Source organism: Poromitra crassiceps (genome assembly GCF_964638095.1).
Source record: "Poromitra crassiceps genome assembly, contig: HAP1_SCAFFOLD_842, whole genome shotgun sequence".
NCBI classification, from domain to species: domain Eukaryota; kingdom Metazoa; phylum Chordata; class Actinopteri; order Beryciformes; family Melamphaidae; genus Poromitra; species Poromitra crassiceps.
Genome location: NW_028151567.1, coordinates 2,774 through 22,500, shown reverse-complemented (window position 1 = coordinate 22,500; position 19,727 = coordinate 2,774). Strand labels below are relative to the sequence as shown.

General features: G+C 43.8%; 2 protein-coding genes across 2 annotated transcripts; both read left to right on the top strand.

Moving 5' to 3' along the window:
• Positions 1-5,397: 5,397 nt before the first annotated feature.
• Positions 5,398-11,437, top strand: LOC310771582 (sodium/potassium-transporting ATPase subunit beta-1-interacting protein 3-like; the record flags this gene model as incomplete). The annotated part of the gene is made up of 6 exons (XM_083664163.1): positions 5,398-5,451; positions 6,365-6,502; positions 6,761-6,841; positions 9,211-9,408; positions 10,040-10,100; positions 11,382-11,437. The coding sequence occupies 6 exons, from the start codon at positions 5,398-5,400 to the stop codon at positions 11,435-11,437; spliced, it is 588 nt and encodes a 195-aa protein (XP_083520289.1).
• A 1,553-nt stretch (positions 11,438-12,990) lies between these two features.
• On the top strand, positions 12,991-19,260 carry LOC310771583 (YTH domain-containing family protein 1-like). The gene is made up of 6 exons (XM_083664164.1): positions 12,991-13,363; positions 13,839-13,866; positions 15,351-15,445; positions 15,583-17,208; positions 17,445-17,489; positions 17,692-19,260. Exons 1-6 carry the CDS (start codon positions 13,334-13,336, stop codon positions 17,716-17,718), a joined length of 1,851 nt encoding a protein of 616 aa, XP_083520290.1. The 5' UTR covers positions 12,991-13,333; the 3' UTR covers positions 17,719-19,260.
• The last annotated feature ends 467 nt before the right edge of the window (positions 19,261-19,727 follow it).

Here is a 19,727-nt window from a genome sequence, read left to right as displayed (position 1 = left end):
TATATCCCCCGGGTGAATACAGGGCAGCCTTCACCACCAACAGCCGTCCGGTCCGTCTAAAGCTTATCAAGCTGCATCTGTATTACAGGCACACATATGGATGATCCCCCCCCCCCCCCCTCCCAGCCTGTCAGATAGCCACGGGCAGGCAGGCACCGAGCATTGCGTTATACTAAGCATCCCCATACTCACTCAGCTCAGAGATTTGGGGAGGCGCAGCATCTCGCCTGCCTGGTCGCTTGCTTTGATGTCTGCTTCCACTCGGGCCAGGCGCTCTCCTCCGCAAGCATAATCAATCAAAGACGATAACTTGGCTTTCTCGGGCTCCACAAGACAAGAATGCAGCATATTGCATGTGGCAGCATCCTTTTGACGCCCGCCGCTGCCGACCCCCAGCGCGCCCTATATCCGCGCTCCTCCGTTTTCCCCCCCAGCCGAAAAGGGCGAGTGTTTGCTACTGTATATCTCCGGTAATTATCTCCGATTGTCAGGTTCCCCTCCACAGTTCCTCAAGCCCCCTCATCTTCTCTACACTCGCATCCCCTCGATCGTCGGCTCCTCGGCTATGCGATGCTTCCATGTGACACACAGGCAGAGCTGGAGAGACCCCCCCAATTACGAGTTTGTCTTTTGATTCTAGCGCCATCCCTCGGAAGGATCGAGAAGTGCTCCAGTCCAGCCTATGAATGGACGTGGTGGGCGGCTCGTGTAAAGAAAGATGCAAACGCTGTGGTTAATTCCAGAGGCATGACAGGGCTATTTATAATCTTTGGTACAATTTGAATGGAAATCAAAAGAACGCAGGGAATGCAACTAAGACTCAAAGTGACAGTTAGGTTCACAGCCATTTTCAGGTGGCATAAAGGCTAAATCACTCTTTCAGCAGCAGAACATGTCTTCCGTATTTAAATGCATCATGTAATTCTGCAACAAATCACACCTAATTCTGATTGATTCTGATCAGAGCTATACAAATAGGCCTACAACCACCACATGAGAAAGGATCACACTACAACACAATGAATGTCAGTCAGTGAGGGTTAACTTCACTAGGTGTGTATGGGAGAGCCGGAACAGCAGGCCCCCGGGGGTCAGAGGATGGAAAAGTCAGAACACCCAGTCAAGTTCTCAGTCAGTCAGTCAGTCACTCATGGACATTTAAGAATAGGAGTCAGGATTCGAGCGGTGTGTGTGTGTGTGTGTGTGTGTGTGTGTGTGTGGGGGGGGGGGGGGTATGTTGATATGGGTGGTGATTGGTCATTAAAAATTCCAAAGCAACCAATCAGAGAAGTGAGCTTGTGACCGGAAGGTCGACGGTTCAATCCCCGGGACCGGCAGGATAAATCTGGGTGGGGAAAGTGAAAAAGGCAGCGCTTGCCCCTCCCTCATTACCACCACTGAGGTGCCCTTGAGCAAGGCCCTTAACCCCCAACTGCTCCAGTGGAGCTGCTCAGTGTGGCCAGCAGATCAGACTGTGGTTGTACTGGTCAGCTTCCAGGTGTGAATGTGTGTGTGAATGTGAACAGGGCACTCCTGAAAAAGAGAGCATTGCTCTCAGTGAGACTCCCCTGTATAAATAAAAAAGGTTATCTATTCTAGAACATAACCACAGCACAGACAAGGGCTTTAACTGCTGAAGGAGACTAGTGTGATATCATGAATCCTGCTTGTTGAAAATGTCCTTTTCAGTGAGCTCAGAGAAACGTTCCACTTTCAGCAGATGATTATGAAAACAGCCTTCTAGTGTCAAACTCTGCACAGACATCATTCTGCACAGTGAAGCTCAAACGGTGGCACAGTGGTATCGCTGTCGCCTCACAGCTAGAAGGTCCTGGGTTCAATTCCCACCTGGGACGCTGTGAGCGCTGAAGGAGTGCGTGCCCGGCGTACGCATGTCCTCAAGTGCCCTCGGTTTCGTCAAAAGGGCCCTTCTGTGTGGAGCCTGCATGTTCTCCCCGTGCCCCCTGGGGGTTTCCTTCATATAGGAACCCCTCACCAAAACATGCAATATCCTGGTCGCTGAAGTGGTGCCTCCTCTGGTCGTTCGGGGTGCCTGTTCAGAGGGAGGGGAACTCGTTGGAATAGCGTGATCCTCCCACGTGCTATGTCCTACCGGTTCCCTGTCAGGTGAAAAGAAGTGGCTGGCTACTGCCCATGTCTCGGAGGAAGCATGGAGCCAATTTCGGCTCTCCCCAGATCGTCAGAGGGTGGAGCAGCAGGAAAAATATGAATTAAACCAACTGAAGGAACAAGAAGAAAAACTTTTTTTGACTTTAGGGGTCTTATTAACAATGTGCTTATATATGATTATGTTATTGAAGGTGTAATTAAGCTTTAAGGTTAATGGTTATTTTTGTACATCTCTAGTTTAAGCCCAAATGCTGTAGTAGCCTACTGTATGAAGGCAGGACAGCAGTAAATATATAGGTGGTGGGCATATAGCCTGTTCTCACCTCACTACCCTCATACACCTTTAAGGCCTTTACCTCTACCTCCACTACCTCCTACTGGTGTCTTTAGGGCATTGTAGAGGGCCAACCCCTTATCAGGCTGTAGGAGACGGTGTAGCTATATGAGGGGCAATTAGTGCCACAGAGTCACACAGACACCCACCACAACACATGCATGCATAGAGAGACCGAGGAATGAGTCCGGAAAACATCGATGCTAACACTTCCGGGTTCTTCACTGTTTTTCGCCTATGGGATTTTTGAATGGGTTTTTGGCGCGATGCTTCAAATACATGGTCTCTGGGCAACGCAAGCTTATTCAAACGCGAACCAGTGTTCAGCAGGATCATCTTCACACATGAGGACCATTTTTATGAGTTTTTAAGCTTTTACGTGCCGTTAATAGGGCGGCTAGCTAGCAAATGGTACTACACTGTTGAGTCGACGGGGATATTATACGTCAATAACGTCATCACTTCAAAGTCATCACCTGGTTCAGCCCGGGGTAATCAGTGCACAGCAGCGCACACATCAACAACACTCCAGGTTGAGTGGTGACGTGACGGGGAAGCCTATGTGACTCTAGCCCTTTTCCCACATGCGTACCGGAAAATTACCTGTAAGTCAATATCGGACATTTCCCTTCACACTTCGGCTCGCGCATGTGGGAATCTATCAGCGAATTTTCCTGTATGTTGGGGGGGGCGGGGGGAGGGGGGAGCTTATTTGGGGCGTCGGCAAAACTCAAAATAAGTTCGCTTGTCAGTTGTCACACAATAAATCACACTCGTTTGACTTAAGAGCAGCGTCAAGCCGCCAGCGTAATCAACACAGCCGATTTCCCCCTCCCCTCTCTGCTCGAGAGCAGCAGCCACGGACAGACACAGCGAATGACACAGCAAATGCACAAGCGAAATGTGGAAGTAGTTTGCTTTGATGTGCGCGAATGATTAGTTGATGCACTTTGAAGAAGTTGGGATCCGTGTCTGAGAGAAATAGTTGCTGGTTCGATGTTTATCCGTTCACCTGCGTCGCGTTGAAGCACTTTTTACAGACTGGCTTTGTTTGATGTGTCCGGGGTTGCCTTCGGAAATCAGCAAGCTGACATACTGCTCTATTAGGCTATCACAAGATCATTTCGCCAGTTTGCTTTAATGTGCGCGAATGATTAGATTATGCCCGCTGGAACATTAAGCAACGTGTGTAGGCTACTCCTCGCCCATGATTGAAGGACCGCTGTCACGGAAAATGACTGGAACCGTTTCCACTTGCGTCTCCTTAAAGGAACACTCCGCCCATTTTCAACCAGCTTTGTATCATTAGAACATCAGTAGTATATCAGAAAACTGTAAACTTTTTTGAAGTCTGTCATTTAATTTGACAGTTATTGAGTGTTAAAGTGTGGACCAGTGACATCACTGGTCCACACTAACTCAAATTAATAACTCATTAACTCAAATCAACTCTCAATAACTGTCAAACTATTCATCATTCATCTAGTTTGACAGTTATTGAGAGTTGATTTGAGTTAATGAGTTATTAATTTGAGTTAGTGTGGACCAGTGATGTCACTGGTCCACACTTTAACACTCAATAACTGTCAAATTAAATGACAGACTTCAAAAAAGTTTACAGTTTTCTGATATACTACTGATGTTCTAATGATACAAAGCTGGTTGAAAATGGGCAGAGTGTTCCTTTAAGAGCATACCGCTCTTCTGACTGGGTCGAAACTGGTGAAATGTCGGGGACGACGGGGTCGCGCTTATACCGGCACGGCGCCTTTCTCACATGCAGGCATTAGACCACGTTCCGGTCATTTTGCGGTACAAAGCGCATGTGGGAAAAGGGCTAATGTGTGTAGTTCTGGATTAGCTTAGCTCAAGCTTTTTACTTCTAGGGCTCGCATTTACGCTTCAAAACTCATGAAAGTGGTCCTCATGTGTGAAGATTATCCCGCTGAACACTGGTTCGCATTTGATTACGCTTGCGTTGCCCACAGACCTTATTTGAAGCATCGCGCCAAAAACCCATTCAAAAATCCCATAGGCAGAAACAGTGAAGAACCCGGAAGTCCGGGACTTCCGCGTTCCCTGGGGCTCTCTATGGCAGCCACACACACACACACACACACACACACACACACACACACACACACACACACACACACACACACACACTATGCTGACAGTGGCTGGTGAAATACAGTCGATGCTTGAAATAATACGTTGAATTAATTGTTTTCTGGTCAATCCATTCAAAATTCAAAACACTCTGTGGAGCAGGGAGAACGCATTTAGTGCTCTAACATAAGAGTCCATAAGATTGTATTATGTCTGAGATTAAGCTATATGTTGCCGGCTGTATGGATAAGAAAGAAACATCACTGTTGCTATCAAGTAATCAAGTTGTTCGTTCACTTTTTCTTTTTCAATATCAAACTTAAATGTTTTGGTTGCACCTGTGTTACTTCCTGCCTTTGAGACACAAAACGCCTGCTGTGAAAAAGCTGTCGAAATTTGATAGTACTGTAGCTGACCTAAGCACACAAGATTTAGTTATGTAGCTGGGTAAATTTTGATGTGGAAAAAACGAATTTAGATTTTTGTGTTTTTTTTTGTGTTTTTTTTTTGCATAGACCAGGGATGTGATCTAAAATAGTTAAAAAATAACTTTTCATTTCAGCTAGACTTTAAGGTTTATCTAGCCTACCTCCTGCTTCTTTGTGGCATTAACCGCCCCTCATAGTGTAGCCTCTGTTACCATACCCTCCCCCTCCTCCGCAGTAACACAGGCATACGTGTTTTTCCTTCATTCAAAGTGCGCGGTGCGTCCCCACACGTTTGGCAATGGAACTAAGCTTCGCAGGTTTCGCCATAGTGTTTTAAATCCAGTCACCTTGTTGTGATTCAACATCATCGGACTCAGTTGGACCAGAGAGAAAAAGATGGGTTGCTGCTCGGGACGCTGCATGCTGATCTTCCTATGCGCTCTGCAGTTGGTGAGATGCTGTCCTCTCATGATGCTCCTCCGACATAAACACATCTGCTCAATAACCTCACCTCGACCCTTTCTTCCCTGATACTTTGTTACAAATTCATGCAATTGCAGACCACTTTTGTTTCAGTTTTTTGGTTTGTTTAAAGGCTATCTTTTGTAATGAATTGTATCCATGCAATTATTTGTTGTTTACCTACAAAGAAAGTTCCTCCATTATTTCCTCTTCTTCCTTCATTATTTCTTATTCCCACATTTTTTCATTTGTGAGAATATATTTTATAGATGAACTTAAAACCTTGAAACTTTAATGAAAACCGCAACATTTTAAAGATCACCAAAAACCATTCTTAAAAATTCCACTATAATAGCCGTTTTGGGGGTTACATTTGATTGTCTTCCATTCACAATAACATTCTTATTTAAGAAAGCTACAGACTGGAAAAAAATGAAAGCGTGTTTATATTAAAACTAGTTAAATGTGTGGGGAGTGCCCCCCCCCCTCCCCATCACTACAACCACCACAATGGCTGCACCACTTTTGTCCTAGCTCTCTCTCTCTTTCCCACCCCCCCCTGCCTTCTGAGTGATAGGGGTGTGCGACCTCAGAGGACAGCACTCATAACACTAGCAGGCCTGCCTTTTTCTCTCCAGCATGCTTTATCCCTCATGGCTCGGTTGCCTTGACAACTCTGATGGTAAAAAAAAAAGAAAAAGAATGGAGCAACACTTTGTGGGAATCATACACTGGGAGGAGATCGCTCTCTAACAAGCCAGGACACGATGTGTCCACCTGGCACAGGCTCCGTTAACAAAGTGAATGTCATGTCATCCATAATTAATCTGAGGTCATCATCGTGCCAGGATTTTCTCTCTGGGGGCCTAAACTCTTCTTCCGTCTCTCCTCCTGTTTACAGATAACTGCACTGGAGAGGCAGGTCTTCGACTTCCTCGGCTACCAGTGGGCTCCGATCCTGATCAACTTCCTCCAGATCATCATGGTTATCCTCGGGCTGTTTGGTACCATCCAGTACAGGCCACACTATGTTATTCTGGTGAGGGAAATGTCTGATTCATTTTTAAGCTGGATGAGAATTGTGTTCATCTTAATTATAATATGAGCACTGAAAGTTGACTGTCACCTTCGAAATGTATGTGTTCACTAAAGAGTTCAGAGAGAAGCACTGTGAAAACAACACGTCTCCCATTATGAAGGAATATATTTCATCCATATTGAATCCTGGATTATGTTTCACTATTATGCTTCTTATTTAACCATTGTTCATTATGAGGCTGTGTTTTTGGTTCCTCAGTACCTGGTCTGGACGTTGGTGTGGGTTGGCTGGAATGTCTTTGTTAGCTGTCTCTACTTGGACCTGGGGGGACTTTCAAAGGTAGGTGTAATGGTCACATAATTGTGTCTGATAATTAGAGACCCACACTGCTACAGCTGCTGACTACTATGTTCACCTCTGTCCATGTCACCAGCTCCTCTCAGAACCCGCCTATAGAATAGCTGACATTATGATACAACTGCTACTTTAGAATGTACACAAAGAAACAATTTACACAAAGAAAATAATGTTTGGTATGAAGTCTAATTAGCGGTTTTTGTCCCATCGCTGTATTTGCTATAAGAATATAATATATAAGGTAAAGGTAAAGTCCCACTGATTGTCACACACCTGAGTGTGCGAAATTTGTTCTCCGCATTTGACCCATCCCCTGGGGGAGTGGTGAGCAGCAGCAGTGCCGTGCTCGGGAATCATATGGTGATTTAACCCCCCAATTCCAACCCTTTGATGCTGAGTGCCAAGCAGGGAGGCAAATGGGTCCCATTTTTATAGTCTTTGGTATGACTCGGCTGGGGATCGAACTCACAACCTCCCAGTCTCAGGGCGGACACTCAAACCACAAGGCCACTGAGCTGGTTATAATATAACCTATATAATATATAATAATAATATATAAGACTAAAATTGGCATTGAGTGATTGATGATGATGATTATCATGATGACGATGATTATTGATGTGGAAAATGTAATAATTGAATCATTCACTTAATTACATACACCCATAACACATACTCACATCTTTAATAGTTCATCTCTAGAGTCTACATATATATCCTTTCAACCTTGTACACCCTAAACTCAGATGTTAAGACGTTTCTATCAATGCTCTGAATGTTCATCATCAGTATGATATGTAATCTCTGTTCTGATACTTACTGTACCATGCCACTGTATCAGCGCAAACTTATCAGTTCTGATGTCAGCCCTGATGTCTGATGTCTGATGTCAGCCCACTGCAACACATAAACAGACAGTTACAATCTCCTTCTCTTCCAAGAACTTTGTTATAGCCTTGAGCTGTAACGTACTTCTTCCCTAATAATAATAATTTTCTTATCGTTGTTATTACTATTTGATTCGTCTGGTAGTAGTAGTATCAGTAGTAGTAGTAGTAGTAGTAGTAGTATAGTGGCCAGTGTAGAAAATTCGAAAAATATTTTGGGGGTAACTGTTGCCCCACTGTCTAACAAAATAGGGGCATTTACAAAATTTTGGGGGCACTTAGGGTTGTCACGGGTCTGCAAAGTTCTTGAAATTGCTTGGATTTAAGAAAAAATAATCAAGGACTTAAAAATGCTTGGATTTATAAAGAGGTCCTTAAAAGTACTTGGATTTAGCCTACCAGAATCTCTGAGTTTGAGCCTTGCGCGCTCTGTCATCTCAAAATTCACCTATGATACCATTTTTATATGTCATCAGTAGTGCTGGACCAAGCTTGATACACTTTCTTCCTATCTACAGTATCACTCTCTACGTAGGCTACAAGTATACAGAGATTTGCTGATCGCTGAGCTGTGATTGGCTGTTGTGCTCTCTCATAGGCGCTCTTAGCTCAAATACTGAAATGTGGCTGGTCGACTACATGTAGGTACCCTGTTTTAATCTCTTTTCTTCCCAGGCTTTATTGCTTGAATGAAAAGTCCTTGACATGTATCATTACAAAACAGTGGCAACTCTGAAGTTGCTAAAGTGTAGTGTGTGTGTGTGTGTGTGTGTGTGTGTGTGTGTGTGTGTGTGTGTGTGTGTGTGTGTGTGTGTGTGTGTGTGTGTGTGTGTGTGTGTGTGTGTGTGTGTGTGTGTGTGTGTGTGTGTGTGTGTGTGTGTGTGTGTGTGTGTGTGTGTGTGTGTGTGTGTGTGTGTGTCTGTGTGAACAACAGCGCTCTTTGTGAGTATGTTCTTCATGACCTTCTTCTGGCAAACAGCTTGCAGGTGCTGAGTGTGTGTTAGAGATGAAAATGGAAATTCAATTAATTGAAAGGAAATAAAATGATCCAAATCTTGGGGGCATTTTTTGCCCCTTGATCACGGTTTTTAGGGGCATTCTGAGATTTCTTGGGGGCATTTTTGCCCTTGCCCCTGGCTAAATTCCTACACTGATAGTAGTAGTAGTTGTACTAGTTGTAGTAGTGGTGGTGGTGGTAGTATTGTCGTAGCAGTAATAATAGCCTAGTAATATTAGAGCAGTAGTTACTAGTAGTCAGTGGGCTCACTGGGCTGAGGCATTGATATGTACCATGTTTATGCTACGTTAACATACATGGTACATGTGCCACGGTACCTTTATTGCGTGTCATCTTTCAATCTACTTCATACATACAGTCTGAGTCTAACAAAGCAGAATCTTAAACTGAATCTGAATCTGAAACTGAATGGTTACCTTCACCAGTGAGCCGTTTTGTGCCTGCAGGACAGTGACATCCTCTGCCTGGGCGTGTCATCGCACCGCTCCTGGTGGAAGGACAACGGGCCGGGATGTGAGCGCAAGAGCCTCCCCTCCACTGGGTGGCAGAGCCAGGAAAACCCTGAGCTGATCACTGTGCTGAGCTGCTGGCTGGAATACCAATATATAGAAGTCCTGCACTGCATCGTGCAGCTGCTGGTATCAGTGAGTACACTCTCAAACACACCGCTACCTAGCAGATATCCTCAATAACAAATGAATTATTTCATGCAGTCGCTTTCAAGAAAATGTTTCCAAGGTATGTAGGCTGACATTGCCAGACCAATTCGCAAATGCGAATGAGTCTGGAAGCTCTCAGTTTCATTTTGTTATTTGTTGTCAACAGGCGCAGAACAGAATGCCTCTGGACGCAATTGGATGGGACTTAGGTTTAGACATGGGGTCGCTAAGTTTAAAGTTAGGTTACGGTCAAGGCTGGCGTAAAGTCACACACACATAAAGTCATGAAAATGTGATGATATGACCCCGTTTTCAGGTCTGGTGGATATCTGTCTGAACGGGAGGCAAATTTACCAATCCTATGGCGAAGGCATGGTCCGCCCTACTCTGCCTCTGATTGGGTTGGCTTTATGCATGAGGAGGTCTGGTTTAGTTCGCGAATGGAAGGGGGGCCAGACACATCTGCCAGAGCAAATAAAACATGAGCTTGCAGATTCATTAGGTTCCCAGGCTACAAAGTATCCCTTTTAATGAATGATTTACTTTAAAAAATAAAACGAATAAAGAATCAACATTTCAGTGAATGTGATGCAAATTTTTGTGCTGATTTTCGCAGCTCTTGGGATTTGTTTATGCCTGCTACGTAGTCAGTACTTACTCAGACGAGGAAGACAGCTGTAAGTATATTTCTTTACAACTTTACGGTATTTAACAGTTACTCACATCAAAAGACACACACACACACACACACACACACACACACACACACACTTACTCTCACACACACACACACACACACACACACACACACACACACACACACACACACATACATACATACATACATACAGGGTGTGTGTGTGTTGTCATTATAACACATTATGTTTTATCTGTTTTGTAATCATTTGCATAATCCATTCATCATGATGTGTTAATAACTGCATGGTATGAGACAATTATGCTTATGCACTAGCCTACCTCTGTATCCCATTGAAATGCTTTATACAGTTAGGTCCATAATTTGGACATAGGACACAATCTTCATCATTTTGACTCTGTACACCACCACAATGGACTTGAAATGAAACACTGCTTTAACTGTGCTTTAAATGTGCTTTAACTGCAGACTTCCGGCTTTAATTTGGGGGTATTTACATCCAAATCAGTTGAACGGTGTAGGGATTACATTACATTTTAAGGGACCAAAATTACATTTTAAGGGACCAAAATAATTGGACCAACTAACATAATCATGCAATCGTCCAATGGGTTCTGAAGCATTTGACTGAATATAAGCAGATAATATTATCCGAAACACTTCAGAATTTATTCTGCTGCTGTTGTCAGCAGTTGCATCATGCCCAGCCATACATGCCCACGCGTGGGCATGTATGGCTGTTCATAGAACTGATTCCCTTACATTATTGATGATGTGACTACTGACAACAGCAGCAGGATGAATTATTTTTGGACAATATTATCTGCTCATATTTAGTCAAATGCTTCAGAACCCATTCGACAATTGGATGATTATGTTTGGACCTCACCTAACTGGACCTAACTGTATATACTGTATAAAAAACATATCACAGTCCACTTCCCTGGCTGATTCCAGCTCCGCTCAGGTCTGCTCCATCAGTAGCTAACGAATGGAGCTCTCCATGGTGCTGAACCTGTGTGCACTCATTTTGGCCACTAATTAGCCGTGTTTTGGCATTTAGTCTGCCCTAATTACCGAATTCAAAAATCTGGCCCGGTCACCATCTGCTTGGGACCCCTGCCAATGCTATCATGCTGACGACGGTGTCCGAGTAAATGGAAACGGAGACACATGTGGAGATACATACATAGGTGTGCCCTTTTATGATAAGAGTTAGTTTCCTTTCTTTGTCATCTGCTTTTATGTAATTCTTTTGTTTGTATGTTTTTCTTTTTTTCCCATTCTTCACCTATTTCAGATCATTTCATCTGTGAATTTCATCACCCATCCAAACCCTCTCAGTTGTTCTTCTAGGGTATGTAACAGGCATGCCTACCCTTCCCTCTTGCTTCACCCATTCTCTCTATGGCAAGTTTGCTCAAAATGTCTATGCAATATATTTATATGTTTTTCCCCCAATTTTTTCCCCTCTAGATTATAAGTAATTAGCCACAAAAATACTGACTGAGAAAGATGGAGAAGTAACAGGGTGGCGGAAGCAGATGAAACACCTCAGAAGATGGTGTTCATGAAAACAGAAATATTTTTAGCCTGTGTTGTCAATGAAACACATTTTAAGCCCTAAGCATCTATTACACCAGCCAAACCTCACTGTGCTGTACATACTGTCATAAGTCACTATGTGTCCTGTCCTCAAGGAGAGACTTTTTATCACTGATATATGATTAATCCTCATTACATAAACACTGTATAAAAAAGTGTACTTAATATTTTTGAGAGAGTGAGTGAGTGAGTGAGTGAGTGTGTGTGTGTGTGTGTGTGTGTGAGTGTGTGTGTGTGTGTGTGTGTGTGTGTGTGTGTGTGTGTGTGTGTGTGTGTGTGTGTGTGTGTGTGTGTGTGTGTGTGTGTGTGTGTGTGTGTGTGTGTGTGTGTGTGTGTGTGTGTGTGTGTGTGTGTGAGTGAGTGAGAGAGAGAGAGTGAGGGAGAGTTACAGCTATAAATTAACCTTTTAGCACTCAGAAGTAAATAGAAGAAGAATAGAATAGAAGTAACACTATCGGAAAGAAAAGTTAGTTGAAATTGTCGGTAAAGAAATTATTCTTTCTGATGTCTTGTAAAATGTTTAAATTATTCATGCCTGTTGTTAGGTGACCATTCACAGTTGTGTACGATGCAATTCAATGAAATAAAATGTATACAATACAGCCCAACCATGCAGTGTTGCTGAGCATTTCATTATGAGAAAGACTATAGGGAAAACAGCTTAATCTATAACCAACACTTTCTGCTCCAGTTGTATCCCAGACATTGATAAATCAGTTTTCCTGATTATTGTTGTTGTTGTTTTTTTTATAGAGAACACAAAAATACACACACACAAAAACACAAATATGCTGTAATAGTCTAACGTTACATAGAGTAAAAGGACCCCTAAATGGAGACAAATTAGACCACATTTTCTCCCAGGGTTCCCCATATGATTCATTGCTTTGCTTTGTTTTATTACAGAAAGTGTATGAAGCCCATGACCAAGTCATTCTGTCATTGTGTTACTTATGGATGGAATTAATTAGTGGAAATAGATTATTCCCCTTTTTTGCTGGGGTCCCCCGAAACCCCTTCAAGGAACCCTGGAGGTCCCGCAGATCGGATCCCACTTTGAGAACCACATAAAAAGTCAGGTGTCACAGGTGTCACAGTTACAGCTTTCTGACTGGATATGATAATAATTATGTAGGCAATAATATTGAGGGTTTTTAATCGTGAAAGCCCACAATAGAAATCTGCGTATTTTGCTCGTGGATGTTTTGCTGCTAGGTAGCCGTGGACGCGTCCCTCTCTGTCTCTACGTCACTTACGTCATTTCCGTCCACTAGACCCCGGATGAAGCTGTGCTGAACAGGGCCACCGAAGGTCCACCGAAGCTGGAGCTGGAAGTGAAGTTAGCGGTGAAAGACTGAAACCCCGCTGGATTAATGCTGACAGGGGACCGCTCGGTGCCACCAGGGCTTCACCTCAGCTGGATCCGAGCCACGACCAGGGAAAGTGTCAGAACCGAGCTGTAGTGCGATCGGACCGGACTGGGGACTGGCGAGCTAGCCGACAGCTGCTGCTAACTGTAGCAAACTAAACGCGTAGCAAGGAAAGAGCTCCGCTAGCTAGCAGATCCAGCAGCACCCGAAGCAAACGTAGTTTTGGTGGCAACACGTCTTGTCGAGGCTTCAGTCTGATATAACACCTGGTTGATGAATGATGTCTGCCGCAAGTATTGACCCTCAGGTAAGCAGCGAGAAGAAACGCGCAACTTCGGCCCCGTATTTTCCCAGGGAAGCGGCTGTTTGTTCAGCCCAAACTGAAAACGATGCGATGCCCCACCACTGCAAGGCTAGCAAACCAGCTAGCTAGCTAGCTAGTTGGCGAACTCGGTGGATAGGTTAGCTAGGAGGAAGCTGCTTTTACAGGATGGCAACCGAGGCCTGGGCCACAGACTGTGGATAGCCTGGCAGACGTTGGCATAGATCTCACACAACAGCCCAGCGTCGTTAGCTTGTCATGTCTCGGTTTGCAACGTTAAATCTCCAACATTAACATTCGTTGTTTTAAAGAGTAGTTGGTTGAAATCGACAAGTCACTTGAAAATGTCAATGTAGAATAATGCGTGATGCTTTGATTATGATGCATATAGCCCATGCAAGTTATCCTTTTTTCTCTCCTCTCATGCATTCCAACTTTCATGTTTACTTCGACTTCCAAGTCATCGAAAGGACAAGATGCTAGTAAAGGTAAGAGAAACAGGTTGTAATTTGATTATGCACTGCACCCATTCAGTAGCCTTATGCATATTCCATGGTGTTCATGTACTTTCCAATAAATCTGTTTAGTATTTATCAGTGATATTATTTCTTAACTGGCATTTTGGGCGAAAATGAGATGTATATTATGCAAAAGCTCTTGAGGAGATCTATTTAGTAGTGCTATATATATATCTTTATTTGTTAATTTATGAGATGATGACAGTATCATTATCAAAATATATTTACAATACAATAGCTGATCAAAGTTAGGTCCTCCCCCCCCCGGTAAAGTTGTCCAAAAACCTACGTTTGCCCCTCTGGCTCCAAGCCCTCAATATTTTCTTTCACGTGCTTTTTCGATTAGCTGTTGTATGGAAGTTTGAGATTAATGCAACATTAATCATACTTTGCTACTCATATGCATGTGTCCATCCATCAGTTCAAAACAATGGATACCTCAAAAGGTTATGGAGCCCTTCTGAAGTTTTTATTTATTCAGTAGACAGAATAATTTGGCACTCTTGTTGCACACTTATTTCTCTCTCTCTCTCTCTCTCTCTCTCTCTCTCTCTCTCTCTCTCTCTCTCTCTCTCTCTCTCTCCATATCCTGTTATTGGTTCAGTCCACATGTCACTGAATAGAGAGCACACAGATTTATAAGGATGCAGTCAGTTCTTATGACACTTGTGGTTGCTTATCTCTGAATGGGGACATCCTATTGTTCTGCATGCATTATGCAACAGTGACTACGTTTACATGCACACATTATTCAGTTTTTTTGCCCATATTCGGAAAATGACAATATTCGGACTAAATTAATAATCCACTTGTGTTATTGCGTCGTCTCATTCACTCGAGTGGACCAGTTCTTCACCTCGCAAACATTTTGGACTTCAGTGGGCGGCACTCTCTCTTTAAATGGCTCTCTTTAAATCAACATGTTTCTCATCTCCTCCCGATCAGAAATGTGGGCTTTTCTTTTCGCATGCCAGAGATGATGGATTATGATTATATCACCTCTTCTAGCGCTTTCTAGCACACATCAGCTGACCTCAAACACAGGCAAGATGCGTCGCAAACTGCGGTAAAAACCCTGATTGAGACGCATATTCTGAATGCGCTGTATACATGATCAAAGAATCCTCCTAAAACCCGAATAATCCTGGAATAACCCACATGTCTTAATCAGAAAATGCTAAATTCGGAAAAAGGCCAAATTCGTGAAAATGCAACTGGAATATGCCGTTATCAAATTCAGAATATTGTAATTTTCTGAATAATAGTGGGATATTGTGTGCATGTAAACATAGTCAGTGTAAACTGCATCGTGATAGAGTTGATACAAGAGCAATCTGTCGTGATGTTATTGCAGCCCGTAGAATTCAGGTACATTAGCGTAATAGGGTTATGGAATTGTGTCAATAAGTTATTTTCTTGTGTGCAGCTTTGATAACGATTTGACCTCGTTACAGCCTTTCCAGTTTCAGTGCAGAATGGTTCCCTCCACCAGAAGGATGCAGTGCATGACAACGACTTCGAGCCCTATCTCACTGGCCAGTCCAATCAGGTGGGTCATCATAGCTCTGTGGTGTCTTTGTAATGGATTATTTTTCATTATTATTATTATTAATCTCTCTATTTAACTCTTGTCTTTTTGATATAAGAGGTGAACTCAGTTGTTTTTGTTTATTTCTTTACTTTCAGAATAACAGCTATCAATCAATGACGGACCCTTACCTGTCCAGCTACTATGCCCCCTCCATTGGATTCCCCTACCCTCTCAGTGAGGCTCCTTGGTCTACAGGAGGCGACCCACCCATTCCCTACCTGACACCCTACGCCCCCCTCAGCAACGGAGACCATCACTTTATGCACGACACGGTGTTTGGACAGCCGGGGGGGCTCGGCAGCAGCATCTACCCTCACAGGTTCAACTTTTTCCCCGAGAACCCCGCCTTCTCAGCCTGGGGCACCAGTGGCTCTCAGGGCCAGCAGACTCAGAGCTCAGCCTATGGGGGCAGCTACAGCTACCCGCCCAGCTCCCTCGGAGGCACGCTGGTCCCCGACGGCCAAACGGGCTTCCACAGTGACACCTTGAGCAAGGCTCCGGGTATGAACAGCCTAGAGCAGGGCATGCTGGGCCTCAAATTAGGTGGGGATCATGTGACAGGAAGTGGTTCGGGTGTGAAGAGTATGGGCTCCGTGATCGGCGGCGGCGGCGGCAATGTAGCCGCCGCCGTGGCCACGGGCAACGGCGGCACGCCAATCGGAATGCCCCCTCCGAAGCCTACATCGTGGGCTGCTATCGCCAGTAAACCTGCCAAGATGCAGCAGCTAAAGACCAAGACCAAGCCTGGCATGCCCATGGGTGGAGGAGGGATGCCCCCGCCGCCTATTAAACACAGCATGGACATCGACACGTGGGACAACAAGGGGACTATGAAGGTGGCCCCTCCTTTGCCCCCCCACCACCACCAGCACCACCAGGCGCAGCAGCTCCACTCTCACGCTCACCTTTCCCACAGTCTCCCCCCTCCCCCCCAGCAGTCCATTCAGTCCGCCCAGTCCCTCGTGCAGCAGATGACCATGGGTCCTCCTCCCCAGTCATACCAGAACCACAACTCTGCCCCGCCGCCCCAGACCCGCTGGGTCGCCCCGCGCAACCGCAACCCGGGCTACGGTGGCTTGGACAGCGGCGGTTCCCCCAACGGCGGGGGCGTCGGAAACGGAGGCGGCGGGGGCGTCCCCCCGGGGCCGGGACTGGAGTCCCACCCCGTGCTGGACAAGCTCCGGGCCGGCCACAGCTACAACCCCAAGGAGTTTGACTGGAACCTGAAGAACGGCCGCGTGTTCATCATCAAGAGCTACTCCGAGGACGACATCCACCGCTCCATCAAGTACTCCATCTGGTGTAGCACGGAGCACGGCAACAAGCGCCTGGACTCGGCCTTCAGAGCGATGAACTCTAAAGGTCCCGTCTACTTGCTGTTCAGCGTCAACGGCAGCGGCCATTTCTGCGGCGTGGCGGAGATGCGCTCGCCCGTGGACTACGGCACCAGCGCCGGCGTTTGGGCACAGGACAAGTGGAAGGGCAAGTTTGATGTGAATTGGTTGTTTGTTAAGGACGTGCCCAATAGCCAACTGCGCCACATCCGCCTGGAGAACAATGACAACAAGCCGGTGACCAACTCGCGCGACACTCAGGAGGTTCCTCTGGAGAAGGCCAAGCAGGTGCTCAAGATCATCGCCACCTACAAACACACCACCTCCATCTTTGACGACTTCTCCCACTACGAGAAGAAGCAGGAGGAGGAGGAGGTGGTGAGAAAGGTAATTATTAAACACAATGATCGCAGAATGAATTGAACTTTATTAAATGAATACAGGATTTTTGTTCAGTTCAGTCTCTACAGTTTGTTTTTACAACATTTCATCATTTTTGAATGTAAATGTTTGTGGTTTTGCTCATGGAAGATTTGAATATTGTTGTATCATAACTGAAGTGGTTAGATTTGTATCTATTAGACAACATTATATTAAGGTTTTGCATGTCATTTGCCCAACAGAGCTATGAGCCTGCTCCAATACAAAGCCGACCCCGTCTTGATCAGGTAAAGAATGTTCTCTTCATTATTTCTTTCGGAGTCTTTCTCTTGAATAATCGCTTTGTAATTGAATTGAACATCATGTGCTGTATATGTAGAGGCCTTCTGTATTCCTCAGATGACATATTATTCTAGCAGATGTCAGTCATGTTACATTGATTGATCAGAAATCTAATTTCCCTCCATTTTTTATCCCCCCTCAATTCAGGATCGTCAGAATCGAAGTAAACAGTAGAAGACTGCTTCTTAAAGCTTGATCAACCCTTGTGCTTGGATGGACATAATGAAATTTAGATTTAAAAAGAAGACAAGAGGACATAAATAAATTGAAAACTAATATTTTTTTCTATTTAATTTTGGTGACTTTGGCCCACGTGAAAACTTTGAGCCACCTTGCTCCTGGTTCCCAGTCTAGATGTGTGTGCGGGGATGAAGCCAGTTCCACCAATCAGATCGCTTCAATATCGTTTTTCTCTTCTTCTTTTTTTCCCTCAATTTTTTTTTATCCTTATAAATCTTTATTGCTACCCCAAAACCTGCATTCTTAACTAATTATAAGTAACAAATATCTGCACGTCTCTTTTGAAAATCTCTTGACAAACATGCTGCTGATATTCAGTGACTGTTCACCTTGTGGTTTGTGTGTTGGAGAAATGTTAAGTGCTTGTATTGGTTATTCTTAAGAGTGAACAACACTTTATTGACAAAATGTCTGCTATCTGTATGTGGCCAGTTGTATTTTGTATTATCAGAAGAAATACCTTCTACAATGCCCCTTTTTATCCATGTAAGGGTCATCTTATAACTTGGTGGAGGAATGTCTACGCTGAAAGTTTCTGTATGCATAGAAATAATCATGAAAGGTTGTGATGTTAGAAAGCATAAATGTTAGACAATTCTTTTGAATAATTTATCACTTGGCTCACCACTGATTTGGAAAGTAACATTAAGATGGGGGGGAACATGTGGAGCCTTAACATTTCTTTCCAGCGATGGTGTAAATGAAATAAGATATTTACAGTACCTCAAAGTTTTTTCAGCGAGAGATTCAGGGAAAAGTGTTGAGATCACGCGCTCCTAAAGGTGGTCCCTCTCTTATTTATGGGATGGAAATGCAAAATAATACTGTTTTTGAGTTCAGGGTCTTATCTAACAAAAAATTGCTTTATGTTGTCTGTTGTATGTTCCTTGTTGGTTTTAATCATAAGTTTAACAGTAGCTTTTATTTTCCTGTTCCCTGCCATTCCAACAGGGGTCTCTGTTTATGAAATTCTGGGGACAATGTAGCATGTACTGCTTTTAAAATCAAGCCAGGCCTGTCACTCTGTTTTCCTTCCTTGTCCTTTCTTAACATCATTAAAATGTTGATATTTTCATTGCTATAACCCTTCCACGTCATCCTCAGAAAAATTAAGCTTTAATGTACTGGCAATGCTAACTGAGAACGCCTCAAATGTTTAACCTTAGCATTATTGTTACTGATTTATTGTCAAGTGTATGAAAATCCCAGAGAATAGTCTATATGGTATATGTATGTGACTTTTCTTTTTTGGAATTGCTTGCTGTATCGTGTGTGTGTGTCCGTATGCGAGAGTGAAAGACAAAAGAGAGGGAGTATGATTATTTGAGCAATCAAGAGTTATATAATGGTATTGGAATATAGAAAATTTAAGAAAAATTTTAAGTCACCCCTGAATTAAATATACATTGTATCAAAAGGTCACTATCACATTCTTAGATTTGATCATGGTCATTATTAAAGGTATACTTATCTGTTTTTTGTGTTTTTTCTATTTAGCCTACTTTGCTACAACATTGTGTGTATGATTAACTCATGTTTTGTCACCAGCTGTGCTGCTGGCTTCTACACAGGATCTCTGCTTTAGATTCCTTTGTGAAATATTGTTATCCTGGTTTTACTGTTCACAAGGTACAGTTTTGGAATCCTTATATTTAAGCACCCAGCTTACATACTGTCATTTATCATACAATATCAGTCTTGTAAAGAATATCTTGAATCAAAATAGTGAAATTGGCTGTATAGGCCTACAGTTTTAGCCTACTTGCCATCCACTCTGATTACATCATACTGAACACTCCCAACAAATCATTAAATAATCAACATCTGGAGAAAGTGACATTTTGAACATTAAAATGAGTAGGAAGGGTTTTTTTTTGGGGGGGGGGGGGGGGGGGTTAATAATAGCCTAAGTAAACTTAGAGACAAAGGGGGAAACCTTTCAA

What these genes read in the sequence shown, in the direction of transcription:
- LOC310771583 (XM_083664164.1), top strand. Translation starts at nt 13,334, where the DNA reads ATGATGTCTGCCGCAAGTATTGACCCTCAG. An exon ending in CCGCAAGTATTGACCCTCAG is followed by an intron (nt 13,364 to 13,838) that starts GTAAGCAGCGAG and finishes TCGACTTCCAAG; the next exon opens with TCATCGAAAGGACAAGATGC. An exon ending in AGGAGGAGGTGGTGAGAAAG is followed by an intron (nt 17,209 to 17,444) that starts GTAATTATTAAA and finishes TTTGCCCAACAG; the next exon opens with AGCTATGAGCCTGCTCCAAT.